Here is a 19904-nt window from a genome sequence, read left to right as displayed (position 1 = left end):
TGTTCAGTCTCATCTCTAGAGTGTTAGAACTACTACGGCCCTATAGAAACACGCAGACGTTTCCTGTATGCTTGTAACAGAGTAAAAGACATTTGCCTAAATATTGAATAGGCTAACCTAGTATTTATAGATTGTCTTTTTCCTTAAATAGTAGTTTCACTAAAGCTTGCCTGTACAGTCACAGTTACTGTTAGATACCACTTTCTTTAGTAATCTGCAGATTACTCTCCATTCTTCACTAAACTCAGTTTTAACTGTGATTAGCAGACCTGTATCAGATGGGACATGTATGAATGTTGTTGAAAATTTTAGCTCTTGGGAAAAAAAACAGTGCAATTAATTAAGTTCGCTTACCGGAAAAGTGGTAAGTACACAGACACCAAAGCTGATAACATCTAACACCAGCACAACGCTCCTCTTGGAGGTTCTGAGAACAGTACTCATCCTTCAGAAGAAGGAACACATCTAAAAGCAAAATCTTCATAAATCTAGTAGAATACTACTTAGTGGTCACAACCCAGTTCTCTCTTGTGATGATATATGCTTTGGAAATAAATGAAATAAACATGGAACACTACAGCTTCATGCCCGTATCAGAAGTGCATGACTGAAACAGCATACATTCAAGAAATTACTTGGTCTCTATATGGTTCCTTATATAGCTTATACCATCTTAATATTAGGCTTCTTTAGCTGGTTATAAATGGGATGTTCCAGAAACATAGCATATGGAGCTTTTAAGACAAAGTTAGAAAAGAAAACTAGCTTTTGTTCATATGAGATGTTGCTTACTTTTTTTCATCAGTTATTCCAATTTTAAATCATATTAAGTAATGCAATACTGAAGCATCTACACTGATTTATCTTGGCAAAGACAGGACAGCTATATTATCTGACAAAATTAATAGGATGCCAGTGCACATTTAGAAATCTAGTAACATTCCACTGTATATTTAGGAAATAAAGGCTAAAGAACAAAATATTTGTAGTATAATTTTATTCACCTTGAAACAAAGGGTCAAAGGTCACAGCATGAAAGTTCATTTTATTTTGTAAACTCATTAAAAGATGTCCACATACAAAAGAAGGACATTTTAACAACGTAAATGCAGACAAAGGAAACTATAAAAATTCAACACATTAATAAAAAGTTGAGTTTTTATTTTCTTTTTGCATATTTCCTTGCATCTTCCATACCAGTCTGCGCATAATCTTAAGTACAGTTGTTAGAATCATTAAAATTCAAGAGGCTGAACATAAAACCATTTTCTCTGCTATAGGAATGTGTTGCTGAAAGATACAAACCCTGTAGCATGTTAGCTAGAAGTAAGACACAAGACTGAAGGAACTGGCTGAAAGGCTTCTAAATTGTTATTGCGCATTCATCTTCTGAAAATTCAATCTCAGTTTTCTTTCTGCAAATATTTAGAATATTCCCCAGGGAAGTAACAGCGTTAGACTGAACAGTGCTTTGTCAAAAGATGTATGTTTCCATATTGTCCTAATACATCTAATGCAGATTCAAAAATAACAACATTGCTGAAGTAAAACCATTTCAGTCCCAACAAGTGTTCATTGCGCACCAAAATTTACAGCAGCTGTGTGACAAGCTACTGTGACATATAATTCAGTCTTCAGTACTGGATACTCTTGACTGCAAGTTTGGACTTAAACCCTCGAGACGCAGCCAGTGAAAGGTCAATTATAAAACTGCATTTCTTTTTAATCTGAGCTAATCTGCAGTTTAATTTGTCCTTGTTTCTCCCCCAAAAATGATTCTCAGGATTGAAAATTTATTCTTGTAACCGCTACTTGAGGTTTCTGTAAAATGTTTTCTTTCCTGTGTCCTCAACGTAGGCTTGAGACTGCTGAGTGTTTCTCTAGATCCACTGTTCTTCACTAAGCAGAGTTTTTCAGTCAGGAACAATCCATGTCACATGTGTCTCATTATACTCAATTTCCAAGTGTAAGTGTCCCGACTTTCAAGAGTTAAGTAAACTTCTCACAATTAACAAAGAGCAACTTGAATGCCTAGAGTTAATACACTTCTGAGATTTGTGTTTGTCCTCTGCCAGGACGTAGTGCAAGAAACGAGCCCTGCCAACATAAGGCACTTACTTACCTACAGTACACAAAAGGGGGCAGGGGCGAGAACTCTTGTAACATGCAAGTCTAGTCAGAGTCTCACTGGAGAAAACAAGATCTCACAGACTCAAGGTGCACTGCCACTTCATTGTGTGCTGCTGTAATAAAGTCTGCTCTGTAACAGCTATCAGATCCTCCCATTGGTAGCCACTTCATTAATCTTTGATTTTTGATGATCATATTTCACAGAAACAATAAGGAAAAGCAAGAGGGTTGCTCCTTGGATAGCAGCCAGCAAAAAAAAATAATAGTTTAATTGACAGCCATTAATATTACCTAGAAAGAATTGGGGAGAAAAAATAAACATTAATAAAGATTATACAAATAAAAATGTCAATCTCTTCAAGCTTAGGTAGTGAAGATTTTTCTGCAAAACATGGGCAAAACCAAACCAAATCACATTTCCATCTGACAGCATAGTTTCATTTTTAATTATCCAGAGCAAAAGATGGAACCTCTGAGGAAGATGCACAGAGTACAAGGATTGCTTTCTTTTGTGCTTCAATGCCTTAAACCAAGTAATGTCCCTGAAGAAGCTGATGTGCTGTTACTGTGTGATTTCTTACGAAAAATTGCTGGAAGTTCCACCTACCACTTTAAAAACTTTGTGCAAACAAAGACTATATACATATAGCAGTGGGCATGCTTCATGAGAGTCAAAACAATTGAAAAAGGCTAATAGGCTAATAATCTTCCTTTCTTCCCCCTCTGCCCTCCCCCTTTTTTTTTAAGTCTGGTTTCTTATGCTGCAAAATTGCAATGCTTTGTAACTTCAGATAAAATGGCTAAAAACCTCAATGTGTATTTTCATATATGATTTACTTTCTTCGTATTATAATAGAGATCACTTACCAATTTTTGAGGAGACAACTAATTTCAAAAGCAAAAAAAGAAAATACCCCTGTGTTGTGGCCACTAAATGGACCTGAAAAAGACATTTCTGCAAATGAAGCCCTGGACTGTAAACTGTTTAGAAACCAGCTCCCAGTGAACTGTGGCATTCAAGATAGAAGCAGAGCTACACTCATACAGGCTAGTAACTTAAAGCCTTTACCATCTTCACCTGATAAGCTTTTAAGGAGTCTGGAGAATACAGTGCAGTGATAAATCTTTAGTCATGGGGGAAAAAAAAAGTGAGTATCATGTTTTACATAAGCTTAACTGAAACAGGTAAAAGTTGTTGGTTTTTTTTTTTGGTACTATATATATTAGAGAGTGCACTCCAGCAGCCTTTTCAGCCCTGTTTAATGCTATATGGTCTTTCTGCATCTGGAGGCCTGTACCTCCCTTCTCTGTTAAGTCAAAGATAAAAAGAATCAAAACATGAATACTATTAAGGAAAAGGTTTGGCAACTCTCTAGATATAAAGAAAGCGATTATTGAGATTTTTTTCTCAGCTTTCTTTTAGAACAAAGTTTAGAATTCATGCAACCATACATGGTTTCTTTTTGGTGCAATTCACCTTCGACATTCCCTCAAAGTTGTTATAAATTAGTGATTTGTACCACATTAAATAATATTAAATTAAGAAAGCTCGTTGCTAAAACATTATTCCTCTATTAAGAAATGTGCACTAACCATTGCTGTACTTCCAAGAACAATATATTGTGGCTCATTTCCAACAAGCCACATGAGCCACAGCCAATTGGACCATTATGATTATCAAAAAGGTAAAAATAGTGAAGTATACATCGATCCTAACAAGCTGTTCATGCAGCATGCCTATAAATGTTCAGATTAAATTACTTTAATTACTGAAACTTAAGATTCAATTAAATGAACTTATAATAAAATGCAATAAAATTAAACGGAGTCTTTCCTTGACATTTAAAATACAATATACATGTGAATCTCCATTTCAAAAGCAGACGTGTTTAAAGAATAGTAATTATCCTTTATGAGATGGGATATTAAACCCATGAAATCTCAGTTTTTGTCAGAGAAATAACAGTCATTTCAATGGCAGCAACCAACACTGAAGTGCCAGCAGAGAGTGAACTTTCTCAGTAGGTTTTGGAGGCAGTCCGTTACCTCAAATGGTATCACGAGTTAGCATAAATAGCAGAAATGTGGTGCACGTGCTTATAATTATTATACAGCATCTAATGCAAAATTCAGAGGTCATTCATTCATAAAGACTCCTTTTACAGTTCCTACCCTGTAAGACCTAAGTAAATTCTAGATGTGAATTTGACAACTTCCAATAATGCTATACCAAATGAAAATTGAGTTATAAACAGTTACTGAGATAAACAATTAAACCAGTAGCTACTATGGATGCTACAAATCAAAATCACACACTGAGTGCTTCAATCTTGAGCCAGACGTATAGCTGCTGAGAGGGCTCAATTGTATATTGAGTCTTTGGACTAAGAAAGGTAGAAATATCCAGTTCTGACAGCTGTCCAAAAGAAAATCCACTGAGCTGAGTAGCTTATTCGAAACAGATGACTAATGAGTCATGAAAGGTAAACATCTTCCAGTTCTAGCCAACTCTGGATATATTTAGCACAACCTAAATATTTTAGAGAGAGAGTATTAGGCACTGTCTTCTCTTAGGCTGCTTCAGAAAACAAAGGCAAGAGGCTAGAAAAGCAGCATCAAATACCACATATATTAATGTATATGAAATTATTATCATCCTATTGAGACCTTATCAACTGAATCACCTCTATAGAGAATTGCAGAAAAAGATGCTCTTCTAATTTTTAAATTTGGGAGAAAAGTCTCCATGTGATTAAATTTTCATTTGGTGAGGACACTTCCATAAAGTTCAGGCTATTTATCATCTTTTGCAGTTTTTAAAGAACAACTTATAAACCAAAGACGACAACTTGTGGCATATGTACTGTTCCAGAAAACATTACTTTTTGGTAGCATGCAAATCAAGTTTAAATGGCAAATTCTCTCATACCAAATTTAAAGTAAATTTAGGCTGCACTTTTAAGCCATGTATACACAGTAGGTCTAGCATACGTTTTTAAGAACTCTTCACACTCCTTCTGTTGGAACTAATTAGCCCATTGATGATGGTATGATTTTCTGAAATTCCCAAGGTGCCACCTACTGGTGCCAATAATTATTTTTAACTTCAACTGGCAATAAAAAGCAGATGATATGTTGGACTTCTTTTAAGAGTAAAAATAGCTAGCAGACAGAAATGCAAAATTAACTCATGGTAATTTCAATAAAGTGTCCTGAAACTAGGAAGCTAAATAATCACTAAGAGAGAGATGGGTACATTTTAATCCCCATAACCACAGAAAGTAATTTCAATACTTTATACCAAATACATTCTTCTTCCACACATAATTTAAAAATTTTTTACTAAAATACAAAAATTTCCAAGTAATTTCTAGTGATGAAATGCAGTAACAGCTGAACAGGTAATTGACAGGCCTTACAGAGGCAAAATACTACATACATGTTTCCCATACTTTTATGAGGAGAATGTATCATTTTGCACAGTCACATTACTTCATACGTATATTCAAAACGAATTGTCTTTAAAAAAACAGTAGACAAATTTGTATTTTTAAAATAACTGTGCTAAGACTCAGCAGTTCCACATGCTTGTTGTTTAACTGATTCTGAAGGAAGCCTTCTTTATAGACTTTATAGACTATGAATACACTGAAAGTAACTTACCAAAATCTGTGTGATTACTCATCCATCCAATTTCTTTAATAGACACCAGTGCCAACAATCCAGAGCCAACAAATGATCCAATCCCCGAAAAGAAAAAAAACAGCCCCATAATAGCACTCTGCATAGATTTGGGAGCAGCTGAATATGCAAATTCTAGACCTGTATTAAAAGATTTAAAAAAAAAGCTATTGGAAGATCTAAGAAACAACAGTGGTTTGTTCTAGTTTAGTGTTATGGAAGTTACAGATGTATACTACTTCTGGTATGTTAAAGAGCTAAAACCAGCCTTGGACTTCAGGAGACAGGGAATTGGGGTAGTGAATCCCTATCAGTTCCCAGTTCCCTCAAATTGCTTTATGAACCCTGTTAAAGGTCATCAGTATATCAACCCATTAAATGGACAACACTCGAGACATGCACTTTAATCTTACTAATATTACATGTGTAAAATCAAGAAATCTTTTGAGGCAGCATATTAATTTTTCTGTCTCAAATTATCCTCAAAGAAATTTATTAAACTAACTCTAACCTGGCAAGTTCCATGTTCCCCATTTCACTTGATTCTGTATCGCCTATCTGTTGTGAAGTGTTTACAAAGCACGCAGCATTCCCTGCTGAGAACAAAGTACTCAGGAACTGAAGGTCACTCTTGCATTGACCAGGAACATTTATTTCTCACAGACTCAGTGTCTATCTCTGAATGTGCAGACAGAGAAATTAACTGTAGCTAGAAGTAGTTTTAATTTAATTTTGATCTAGAATTGCTTGCCAGCCTATTCTTTTTAAGACTCATAGAAATGGGACTTCAACCTTATACTATTCTTACTCAAATTTCAACCAATAAACCTAAGAAAAACTTACCAGTGACATCAATTTGAAAATCTGTGCTACTGAATTTGAGTACCAACAGAACACACTAGGTTAGGCTCTGCCTTGCAAAGACTAATGCCCATGATTAACTCTCCTTTTTAGAATAATACTCCTGTCAAAAATCAAATGGGATTATTCACAAGACAGTCAAATACATTCTTTGCAGAGCTTTTTCTCTGACAGGTGAAATGCTTGTTTCAAAACAGTCTGCTTCATACTGAAAATTAATGCTACCTCATCTAACATTTTTCTTGGTAAAGACACCATTATAGACCTGAAAATGGCACAAATCTTCCATCTTGCATAATAAAGGTATGCTTTATTTACACCATTACTGGTATTTGACTTTTGCTACTCCAGACAAAGTTTAATAGAAATACACTGTCATTTCTTTTCAGTAAAAGGCCTAATGCTTCAAAGCCAGATAGGTCAATTTGCCTGTTGGAGGGAGGAACTTTGTTCTTGTAAAAGAAACAGAACTGTATGTTCTCACTGATCTAACAGCATTCTCCACTGCCATCCGAGAAATCTCTGATAACCAACACATTGCTTCTCTCTTCATTTGCAAAACATGTTAGAATGGGCCAACAGCAACCTGTCTGAGTCTAGAAGGGAACTGAAACATTCTTCATGCAACTCAGCTGCGTGGGTTCCTGTAAATTCAAACCATAACAAGAGAATCGCTACAGAGATGGAGAGACATCTGCAACAGGGAAGGGGGGAAAACAAAATTATATTTATTTTGAGAACTGAAAACTCTCAAATTTTTTTTCTAGGTTGTGCCACTAATGTAACACTTCAGATAATATAACACTAATATAACAATTCAGATTTTTCAATCTCACTTAAAGAAAAAAAAGTAGACTACACTCAGGAGTAGTAGCTTGTTTTTTAACCTCTTGTTATCATAGCTGCCACAAGTCTCCAGAATAGTGGTCATTTTGGTCACCAGGCTTTTGTACATTCTGTACAAGTTAAGCTCAAGTATATCACATGAAAGGATCTGGCCAATTTCTTCTCTTGTTCGCTTTACAGACGTACTGGATGCAAGTGTTACTGCTGGAAAAAGATCTTAAGACTCAAAAACCAAAATGGGTGTAACACTGTGCACTTTTTGCAACAAAATAAGGCACGTTTCTAAACTTGAATAATGTTTGCAGCAACCCTAATATTTAATCTGGCATAAAGAATATAAAATCTTTTCTTTGCCTTCAGAGATATTTTGCCTGCTGGCAGCCATTGATAACAATTTCACGCTACCTCAAACAAGCAGTTTTGAAATTAAACCCTCTAGTTGGTGTTGTCATGCGAGATTACGATTCCCAGTTAAATAAGGGTGCTTTAAGAGGATTGACAGAATAATACAAAAGATTAATGCAATGTGTGTCATCTTTTTAAAGGTACCTCAAGTGTAACTAATGTGGCTTAATAAGAATATGCTTAGTTTTACAGTAAACAAAAAAACAAACGTATGTTTCTGCTCTTATGATATTTAGTCTCTTTTTGTCACAATAAACATTTCTAAATCACTACAGTTTTGTAACCATTAACAGTTTGCTTATTTTAAAGCTGAATTTCATAGCACAATAGATGCCTTTATCAACTTTTAATATCGAATTGGTGAAGTATACTCTGTGAAGTCTTGAGAGGCCTTCTTAAAGATACTAAGAATTCAGTCTAGATAACAATCAGAGAGAGCGTAGGAAAAAAAAAACCTTTGTAAAACAACTCAAATGAAAGTGTAATACACAAAGCAATTAAGATCTGCATAGAATTTCTGGTTCAAAGAAAGAGAAGCATTTGCATTTTTCCTAACATTGACCAACAATTTTTGAAGTTATAAAGCTGTTGGTCCAGACCCAGCAAATGCAGAACAGCAGAGTACTCACATAAGAATAGTGTTAGCCTTAAATACTTGCCTTCTCATGAAGAAAGCCACTAAAGCAGTTGAAAAAAACAACTCTCGTTTTGGAGTTCAACAAACAGAGAACGCATCAAGTCCTTGACCTTTCCACAACCTGCAGATAGGTTTGTTATTTTTCCCTTGTGAATACCTATAAACTAGTAACGGTGCCTGACAGAGAAACAGGAATGTGTAAGAGGGGAGAAATTTTTTTTTGCATGAACACTTGCATTTCTGCTAAATCATGTCTATCTGAGTTCAGCTTTAATTAGGACAATCCCTAAAGTTGTAACTAAAGGTAAGTGACTCATTTGACTCTTTTCATAAAAGTGCTAAATACAGCCTTAGTTTTAATAAGTAACTCTATTAAGCAAGACTTCCATATTCAGATTTTTATGTGTTAGGATTTGTGATGGCTACTGTTCACACATAATGAAATGTTCGGTAACACAGGACAGCAATGACTATTCAGATACGTCCTCTAGCAAGGGATACCCAATGACTGCACTACTAAAGCATGCTTGCTGTTTAAGAACCTGAAGTGTTTAGCATCTTGGGTCTTGTGTGATTTAAAGATAATGAACTCTCCCCACACATTACTAGTTGTTTATTGAAGCAAATTAAAGGACTTGCCCATACATCACTGGGAAGGGGTGGGGGTGGAAACCGAACGAGGAATGGGACCCTTCTCAGATATCAGATAACGACCTCAGACCTTCAGACATTCACCACTTACAGGCTCATCTACAATACTGACTACCGCAGTACAAGAAGTGAAGAACTAGGATTTCAGATGGTGCAATCCAGTAGGACCTTATGCCCTATGTTTACTCTCACAAGAGTCTGTGCTAGGTGCTGGTTTCCTGGTGCAGGCGGTGTGCATGCATAGAGCTAACTGCTGGAGGACGCTGCGTTCACACTGTGAACAGGAGGATCCCAACAACAACCTAGGGTGAGCCATCAACCTACCCCTCACCAGGAAGGAAAGAGTACTCTAGTGGTGCATTTGAATGCATACCACAAACCTACAAATACACACAAGATGAAGCCCTATCTACAAAGAATTCCTCCAACATACTAAAAAACTATGGTAGAGTTTAATACATGATGGATATGTCTAATTCTTTGTCACACGAAATCCCAGGCCAGACAGCTGGAAGAAAAACTTAGAGCAAATGAGCAGATAGAAAAAAACCCAAACCCCACATTTTCTTCTACTTGCCAAGCAATCCAACCACCCTGTTTTATTTCCTAGCAACTGTGATGACAGTAGAACACATGTAACCAGAAACCTGATGGAGCAGAAGTTCTCTGTTCCACTAAGAGGGGAACAAATGGGCCATGTGACAGCTGGGGCCACCGCCAGCAAGATCTTACAGAATTAGAGAATCTCATTTTAACCCACAGTGCTTGCCCAGTGTGAGGAATGAAAGTAACCTCCTATAGGGGAAATGAAACCGGGAAATTCTGTCATAAGGATTCGAAGAAAAAGCGCTCTATATAATGCCAGTTTGAATGGATGATCTTCAAAGTTCAATATTCTGAAACAGTATTTCAAACACATTAATAAGTAACTACAGTTAAGCAAATACTAAATGGTTTTTAAATCAAGTCACTGGAGGAGTTTCATGATGTTACATCAGGTAGCTCCGCAATTCTATTTAAGTAGTATCAGAACAGCTACTTCTACGATCATGAAAGGTTTCTGTTACTGGTAACTAAGCATTGCTCCCAAGCTCTAGATATGTAAACACTGTGCTAAGAGATTCATAATAGTATTTCACTCGTTTAATCATAGTAAACCAGTGTAGACATACTACAGTGAGAACAGCTAAGTTGCCTGTGCTTTCTTCTGCTAAGGAGCCCTGCAAGTATATGAAACAGACTAGAAAATAAGTCCTATTCACCCTCTCCTCCCACTTCACTTTCGGCTTAAAAATCAATATGATCACAGAGCAGTCCACTACATCACACAGAACAGTATTAAGAAATACAAGATCTCTCGCATTTGGTCAAGAAAGGCAAGATTTGAACAGTGTTTCACTTTGCCTAGTAGTACATTGAAGTACTAAAACAACTACAGAAAAACAGATCTATAAATAAAGCAGATACAACTGTATATAAAATAGCTAATTCATTATTAATATTCACAAAAAACCTAGTTCAGATTGAGTGTCACATAACTTTTCTTATTTCAGAGATGTAAAAACTCAAATAACATGAATTTAAACTGGTGATAAATCTTTCTAAAGATGGTTATTTTCTTCCTTTTCCCCTCAGAAAGGTGTTTCCATTTACTAATTGATTTTCTAAACTGTGAGCTCAGTTTTTAAGCTAAAAAAATTACATAGCACAAATTTTATTTGCAACACAGAGGAAGATTCAGAGGAAACAATACTGCATTAAAACACAATATTGAAGGAGTATATTGTTGTCCATTCAGGCTTGCAAATATCCAATGCTAACTGGATGACATGCAAATATTTTAAGTTGCTCTGCTCGAAATTCAGTCTTGAAAACTTATATAGCCAGTTTTCAAATGCGAAAGACAATTCTGTGCTTTGCCACTTAAGTTGTATTGTATAATATTGTATTTGGGAACGTTAGAGCTTATTTATAATGATTTGAGAAGTAAACATTTCAAAGAATCCATTATTTATGATAGATATGAAAGCGGATTTAAAACACACAAAGACTCTTACCTGCTATACTTGCAAATATTTCACTGAATCCAATCAGCACATATTGAGGAATCTGCCACCATATTGGCAAATCTGCGGCATGGTATGTAACATTTCCAATTGTCTGATTAATTGTTTTAACCTTGACAATTTTCAGTCTGTTGCTTTCCAGAATTCCTACACGGAGTGGGGGGAAAAAAAGATTGACCTAAGATGCAAACATTGTTTCTTCATATTAAGAATGAAATTAGGATTCAGTCCTGCACTGCAATTACAAATTATAAAATATGAATATGTATTTCCTTAATTCCTAAAAAAGCATTTCAGAATACTTTTGCTATTGTTATTTCAAGACATAGAGTTCTTCTTGCCATAGAATCAGCAATTATATTTTTATTCAGTAGCAATAATTATACAAATACTTAAACCTTTTCCAGATGGATTAGCTGAGAGCTTTCTCATACAAACTATGTTGTATTTTTTTAAAGACAATCTCATTTTCACAAACTACTACTTTGCAGTGTTGAACCACTGCATCTGCCACCATAGTATTAATAAATTAGAAACCATTTAGTTTATCGAAATGGCTGCACGAGTCCTGTAGAACTCTGAAAACCCTCTATGAATATGATCATGACATTTATATGACACTTATCATCCCAAGAGATCCAAAACCTCATTAGAGCTTGATTTACAAGCAATACATTGCATAGAAAGTACTTCATGTAGAATGAAAAATAGACACGATAGTGTAAAATACAGCCATTTTTAGCTTGCTCAACACAACAGTTTAGAGTAGAAAGTGAATATCAAATACTGCTGTAGGGTTTTTGTTGAAGTTGCCCAGATTAAAGGATTTGCCTCACTGGTACATAAAATGCACAGAACAGCTAATAGTTAATAAAACTCCCTGCTCACTCAGAAAGGACCTCTATAAAAGAACTCTCAATATCCTTGGAAATAAGGTGGATTTATTCATCACCAATTCAGAGAAGCAACACTGAGTCAATGACACTACTTCCTACAATACGTGTCACACACACATGGCCTCCCATTTAATGCCTGTCAGTTTTGGTCTCCTACTTATTGAGCCAAGATCTGACGTAATCTTGGGGCACAAACCATCACTCCTCTTACAAAAAAAAAAAATTGTACAAGGCTTAGATGACAGACACGATGCTTCATGGATATCATACCATGTACAAGTGATTACATCTGCTTCCTCATTTCTAGCTTTTTCTTTCCTAGAGGCAGCCAAAGGATGACATGGACATTTAATATGATGTTGGCTAAAGCTACTGACAGCAGTTTTCATATAAACAAGCACAAGCAATTTCTAACGCACAGTATCTGTTCTTCTGTTTCTTCCCAAATCTGTAACATACAAACCTTGAGGGGGCCAACCAGATCACCATCTCTCTGCTAAGTGACAATGTTCCAAGAGAAATGACTGATGTTTGACAAAACCACCTTATACCATGACATGCAGTTTCTTACTAGTCCTAGTCATGGCAAGAGGCCCAACCTGGGAAGAAAGCCCGAGGAAAGCCCCTGTAGTCTGTAGGTGAGGCCGTAACTAGGTCTAGAAATCACATGCTTAAGGATAACATTATCATTGTAGGGAGTTAGAGCTAGAGCTTTGAAAACCAGACTGAGAGACCACATGTTCACAAGTGACTTACAAAGTACTTTGAAAAGGATCGAAAGCTGCATTTGTATAGTCCATGTTTATTCATTCATAGCAGTTCAGAATCTATCAAGTATGAAATCTTGCAAACAGCTCTACAGTCTAATCTTCTGAGACACAAGAGTTGTGGAGGGAAAATTGGTTAGAATTACTCAAGTTTGTTTAAATACTACCTTGAGGCCCCAAAATGTTTCTTAAAAAAGACTGTTTTCCTTCATAACATCTGTTTTTGAGGTGAAGACTGTTCGGAACTTAGTACTTCTTAGTGCCAGTCACCACATTTTCTCTACCTTCCTCACTTCTTTTTAGGTGATCACTTACCCATCATACTTTTAAGTATCTTTCTACAGCCCTTCAGCCACCTCAGTGCCCTCTGAACTATGAAGAGCTGATGTAATTGAAATAAAGCTGGATTTCTTGATATTTTGCTTTTAATATAGCTGACAAACATTTTAGTGTGGAACTTAATTAAAATGTAAACAGAGCAGTATAGCCAGCTAAGAACTCAAGATATAATTTCATTCATATATATTCAACACAAAATTATTGCACCTCAAAACATCTAGTGATACTTAATGCATTTGATACTCTTCACAACATAAGCAGATTTAGGAGGCATTTAGCCACATAGGAGCATAACTATAATATACCAAACTTTGCCGTAAATTTATCTTCAAAGCCAAGTACTTCAGAATCTAGAATCTATTGATTCTTTCTTAGGCTTTGATAGACAAGCTTCAAGTTTAATCTTGCACTTTTAGTAGTTATAAGAATCTTAAGTTGTTGCTGTAATTGTTTAAACTCTATAAATGAAGTACATTTTCCAGTTGAATAACCTTAAATACTGCTGCTCAGAATTTACGATAAAATGCATGAAGCACAGCAGATGTTCATTAAATCTAATCAGTTGTATTCTCACAGAGTTTATTAGATATTTAAAATAATCTAAACAATCCAATAGGCAGCCACGGTGTCCACAACTAATGCCAGTTAGAAAAGTAAGTTAAAATGGAAATACAGCACAAACAAATCATTAAGATACTTCCAAGACTGCAAGTTAATATCTTAACATCTTCATATGTTTAAGATTTTAATCAGTATCTCTCTCTACAGCAGAAATGGTTGGAAGTAATGTTGTATTTTAAGAATATTAAATTATGGCTTCTATCATTTAATGAGAAAATAAAAATTTTATGAAACATATAAACCAACAGCAGCTTTCCACCCTGCTAGAAATAGAGTTTTCTGTGCCCTAAATTTGTCACAGCTGAAGCTCTTAAATTCATGTTATGATGAAGGGATATTAAGTTATTCCAAAAGGTTAAACTTTCCAACCAGACTGCAGATAACCACCCAAAGAATTCACCTTCTCAGTTACTCCTGTGGAAGAGTTAGGTGAGGATCAAACCAACAAAATCATGCATTACATTTGTAGGTGAATACAAAACAAAGCATTTGAAATTTTTAAGAATTCTGCTATAAAACACGTTCCCCAACTCGGCTATCATAGCTCAATATGCTTTTTTCCCCCAGTACTAATAAAAAACAGATATTGCTGGTTTTGGATTCACTTATATGTGAGCCAGCAGGTTCTATTTAAAGAGCTGACATTTAACTGTTTTACATCATCTTCTTTTGCTGGTAGCAGTGTCCTAAGTAACACAGAATAAGAGAAACATTCCTATTTTAAGTTTAAATGACTTTGCTTTAAGAACTTTACTTGCCCACATACAAAGTGACCTTGGCCTAATAAGGTAATTATCTCTCTCATTGAGAGAAATCTTAATAGCCGTATAAAGTGTCCCTCTCTCTAAAATATAAGAGATTACAAGTGCTGAAATTAATTTATTTAATGCTATAATGCTTTATCAATATGTTCATTACAGTGATACTAGGTGAAGGCTATAGGTTTTATGAAGCATTGCTCAGAGATGTTCAGTTCCACATCAGCAGTGCTTAACAACTTTATATCATCTCAAAAGCAGCTGATTTATGGTTCGAACAGAGTTGCCATCTTTCTCCTTTCATGCTATAGCTAAGCTATTTTACACTACAGTAATTCCCAAACATTGAGGAATTTAAAGGTTGGGGACAAAAAACCCAAAGTGGGAGGAAAGTCTTGTTCAGCCATAATCTGATTTTATTATTTCAGATAAAGGAAAAGGATTTTAGGTAAAATTTCACTTTTTAAATACTTGAAATTCAGACTATATGAAGTAACATACTTACTTCTGAAGTAGTTTGTTTTTCAGGATAAATAAATTTTCAACTTCAAGATAAACTGTTAATAAGTCAAAAAACATGGACTTCCACAATACCATAAAGTTTATTTTAAGACTAACAGCCTTATATCCAAACACTGGACGCTTTGTTCAGGCAACCCAAACACTGATCATGAAGGTAAGGCATTTGTTGTGAAAATATGGTCAGAAAACAAATAGTTCTCCTCTACCAAGCATACCGGAAAGTAATACCGCATGTGAAAACCTTAACTAACAAGTTGGTTTCAAAAAGTATACTCGAAGTTTATTCTGGGCAGGAAAAATGGTCCAATTGTATCGCAAAGGTTCAAAACAGTTTAGTAAGTTTTTGGAAAAAATCTCTTTCATTGTGGGAAATGAATCCATGCAGTTGCATTCTAACTATCCCATGAAAAAGACTTCTGAATAATCCTGAATTAAAGATTCACCAAGTTTTTTTAAAAAATGCTATTGCAAGTAGCTGAATAGATAACTATATAAGTAGATCTCAAAGTTGTTTTCTTACCTGCTGCAAATGCAGAACACATTACAAAGAACATTCCAACTGCAATCCTCTTCAGTGAGGATGGAAGCAAGCCATTCCTCTTTAAAATGGGGTCCACCAATTTATCTTTTAAGGGTATTAGGATCAGAATAAGCACTGCATCAAACATAGTCAACCATGCTGCTGGAAACTGAAAGGATAGATGACTTAAGTTAGCAATGTCATACTTCAGGGTTGACTTTTACTATTATTTTACAAAGGAAACAATATTTTTGATGGAACACTGAGATCCAAAATAAACCACAGTGCACTGATAGACACTGTGAAAGGAAAAATAACTGTGTATAAAAGTTAAGGAAAAAACTCAGCTATTCAGGTTTTAATTTAATTTGGCAGTTCATAACTCCATCAGCTCAGAAGCACAAATGTAACTCCAACAGTATTGCATATTCTGACTTTCAAGATGCACCTCCAGCTGTGCTGAGGTGAGCATCGGGGGGTTTTTTTGGGGAGGGGTGTAGGAGCTTTCCACTGGGACTGAACAACATCAAGTGTTCAGAGCAAAAAGGTTCTTTTCACAAAAGCAAATAATACCGCACACAGTTCCAAGAAAAATGAGGAATAAGAAAATTACTGGGCAGATGAAGACAGAAGTCTAAGAAAACACAATGTAGAACTCAAAGATGTTTTGCAAAGGATTTTTTCTAAGATTTCTAAGTTTCAGGTCCTTACTCTGAATTAATTTTGTTAAAACAAGAGTTAACTACCTAATTAAAACTATACGAATTCCTTTTGAAAGATGAGATGGCCATTGGCATTACTGCAACATCTGACTTTTTCTGCATACATCCTGAAATATGCTTAATGGCAAAAAAATCACTATCCTCTGGGATCTTTACTGCTGTTAAGATCTTTCTTAGTCATAGAACACCTGTTTGAGGAATGGTTGATTGTGCCACTCAAATCTAGTAAACAAAATCGTGCAGATTATTTAAATGAATAAACCCCAAGATACTTTTTTAAAAGCATTCAAAGTCAGTATTAGTGGCACACAAGATAGGAAGTGATTTAATGCAATTAAATAGTCCCTACTATTTTGCTTCCAGTGATGTACTCTAGTCTGACAGAATTAAACTTTTTTTCTACTTCAGTCATGAGAAGTATTTAATAGCCGGGTTCTGCAGATCTTCTATTATTAGGCTTAGAACTTTCAGAAGTATGCCACAGAATGGTACAAACAGAGTTTTACTAATGTAATACAAAATTCAATTAACATTAAACTACACTTGTCAAATGAACAAAGAGTATGGTGTAATACATGTATCCTTTCTCATTTGTCAGATTCAGTAATTGAGAAGTAAGATTCCCATCTGCATGAATGAGACAATTTCTACCAAGCCTAATAATATTTAGCATCTGTTCTGAGCTAACAAACCAAGACAGTACAGAAAGATTTATAAAAATGTTCTGGTTTGGGGATATTTTTTAAAACTGCATTTAGAACAGTGATACTGTACTTCTGAGCTACGTGTTTCTGATGCAGATTGAGTTTTTGATACTAAACTGTTTCAGTGTCTGTGGAAACTCAAGGTTAGAATAGCTGAATATTTTTCTAGAGATGATCCAGGATGACCAAGGGGCCTGTGACAATCTAAAGCTACAGCCACAGTAACAGAGGAGGACAACTAGATTCCCTTAAAGCTACAAATCTCCACCACTGCAAGTATCTCAAAACCCCAAGCTCTCAGCCTCAAACACAGTGTGGGCATGCATCTCTCATTGCAGATGAGAACCCTATTTCACTGATTGCTGTTATCACTCTGGTACGGCTGAGATGATGACACACTGCAAAAACAAGAGTTACCAAACATGAACCTTTAGTTGTTCATAATCTAAGCAGGAATTGGCACTTTCACAAGAGTTTGCACCAAGAGCACCAAGTCTTTAACTGGCATCAAGCTGTGTCCACATTCAGCTTTGTCAAAATCTCCAGCTAGCATTAGCGTGGGTATGTGGAACATTTTCAGCGTTCTCTGCATGCAGACCTGTTGTAACAACAGTCATTAAAAATACTATTGTTTTCTTGCTCTGCATTACAGTTGTCAGTTCTCCAAAGAACCCAGGCAAATGCTTCCTGGTTCACAGTTAGCCAGCCCCAAGAAGTTATGATGATGATGGTAAAACTGAATTCATCCTGATCTCTCCTTAACGTTTCCCAGGCATTTCAAGATCATGGATTTGAAAATGAAATAATAAGCTGGTTTGGCTATATAAAAATGTTCAGCAGTTTGATACATAAGGTCACATACATTGTTTAGCAGTCTTCACATACTTTGAAAAATGCACAGTGAATTCTGCTGAGTTAGTCATATTCTTGCTCATTTTGAAATATTTAGCAAAACTTTAAAACTGTCAGTTTCCTTCCCTTTCCCATTCACCCTTTCCTTTGCCTCAAATATCACACCAGCAACTGTGTAACACTTTATAGAAAGACTAATTTGTGTAATTAGAGTCAAGGATGTAGGAATTTTTTATCATTGCTGAATCTGGTAAGAAAGAAGAGAAATACCAAATGCCTCTGGCACTGCTGTATTTCATATGATCAATCACTTGGGGTTTTTTTGTTTAAAATATATGCTTTTCCATTTTCTACTCTATCAGGAGCCTGCAAATTGAAAGGGCATACACATATTTCACTCTTTTCATATCAAGCAGAAATATGTCTTTATTAGCACCGGGGAGAGGTGCCTAAAAAAGCTTAAGGAAAACCTAGACCTGATAAGGTACAATGCTGCTCATGTAAAACATTATATTGCTGCTCCTTTTCTTAATTACCTCAAATCACTTCCATTTGGAGAAACCAAACTAGTCAGAATCACTTTCAAAGATACTACCTACATAAAGTAGACTGCAGGTCAGCATCCTTCAGGTGGACCACATACCAAGGAAGATAACAAAAATCAAATTAACTTATTTGATTTGTGCTGTTAATGCTGTTCAATCACAGCAAAGTATTTCAAAGTAAAACAAGAACAACACAACTGATGCGCTGCAGAAAAAGGAGCCAGTCACAGTTATGCAAGATAGAAAACCATTATCTAAAAGTAACAAGACAGACTAGGATCATTGTTCCATTATCCCTGCCTCAAATTCTGCATACTTTAAGTAAACACTAAAAACAGGTAATGAACTTTTAAAGCCACACTTTTAAGTTAGAAAAAGTGGCTACATGGCTTGAGTGGTATTTTAAAATCTTTTCAGCAAAAGCAATGAAAGCCATTATTTTTTCAGACTAATTTAATTAAACACAATGCTCTACTTACAACTTGAAAACAATTCTAACACCCAAAAAGGTGTCAAGGAAAGATCAGTTTGTTAACCACGATCATTTCTACACAATAAATATTCAGACTGACAATATTTTTATTTTTAATATTCAGACTGACCATGGAACTCTGAAGTCCTGTGTGCACTTTGTTAGAAGAAAGCAAATCTGCTTCTCTAGTCCAACAGTGACAATGTTCTAACAAGACAGTCACATGGTTCATAATAACAGAAAAAACCTGAGTCCCCAGCAATAAAGAAATGTGGAAAGCTCAATGAAATGAGCAAAACATGTTACATATCAAAGTGTAAATGTACTAACCTGTATTAAAGTAGAATTAACTATACACTAAAACCCACCTTGAACGTAGTCCACAATTAAAATTGATGCAACTAAAACAGAAGCCTCAGACTAATTAGAATTTTTAAGTAAGAAATACCTTATTTTTAAATGAACATGCAACTCTAATACCACAAAACTGAACCTTGAAGTGAAAGTGGCAATAGCTTTCCATGCCCAAAAGCTATGCAAAAAAAAATCCCCACAAACGGAGAACTCAGTTGAGGAAATTTGCTTTAGATCCTTTTGTCAATGGCACCCATTTAACTGAAGAAGTCACAGACTACTCTTTACTGTTTTTAACTGTGTAAAAGTAACTAGCATTTGGTAGGTTTACAAGTCTTACTTAGCCAGTATCACTAACTTCCATGAAGCCTTCAGCTGTGATTCAGAAGCAGCTCAGTTTTCAAGCAAGTTCAAAGAAAAATTAAGTACAAGCATTTTTTATTTTTGATCTGTAAAAAAAAAGACTGAAGCCATTCTGTCTTATTGCTATTCGTTTTAAATAAAACAAAAGAAACTTAATTTTAAAAGAATATTTAGTAAGCCTGTTAATAACTT

General features: G+C 35.4%; 1 protein-coding gene across 1 annotated transcript in view; it reads right to left on the bottom strand.

Annotated features, from left to right (window-relative positions):
• Positions 1 to 982: 982 nt before the first annotated feature.
• Positions 983 to 19904, bottom strand: part of SLC15A4 (solute carrier family 15 member 4) — a 30723-nt gene continuing 11801 nt past the window's right edge. Inside the window, exons 5-8 of the mRNA XM_074886861.1 lie at positions 15701 to 15869; positions 11269 to 11424; positions 5794 to 5952; positions 983 to 2421 (exon numbers count right to left, since the gene is read on the bottom strand). Of these exons, the coding sequence (XP_074742962.1) occupies positions 2273 to 2421; positions 5794 to 5952; positions 11269 to 11424; positions 15701 to 15869 (633 nt within the window). The 3' untranslated portion in view covers positions 983 to 2272. The remainder of the gene's footprint in view (positions 2422 to 5793; positions 5953 to 11268; positions 11425 to 15700; positions 15870 to 19904) is intronic.

Source organism: Strix uralensis, chromosome 17 (assembly GCF_047716275.1).
Source record: "Strix uralensis isolate ZFMK-TIS-50842 chromosome 17, bStrUra1, whole genome shotgun sequence".
Taxonomy (NCBI): domain Eukaryota; kingdom Metazoa; phylum Chordata; class Aves; order Strigiformes; family Strigidae; genus Strix; species Strix uralensis.
Note: the sequence above shows the minus strand (reverse complement) of the source record. Positions and strands in the feature narration are given on the sequence as shown.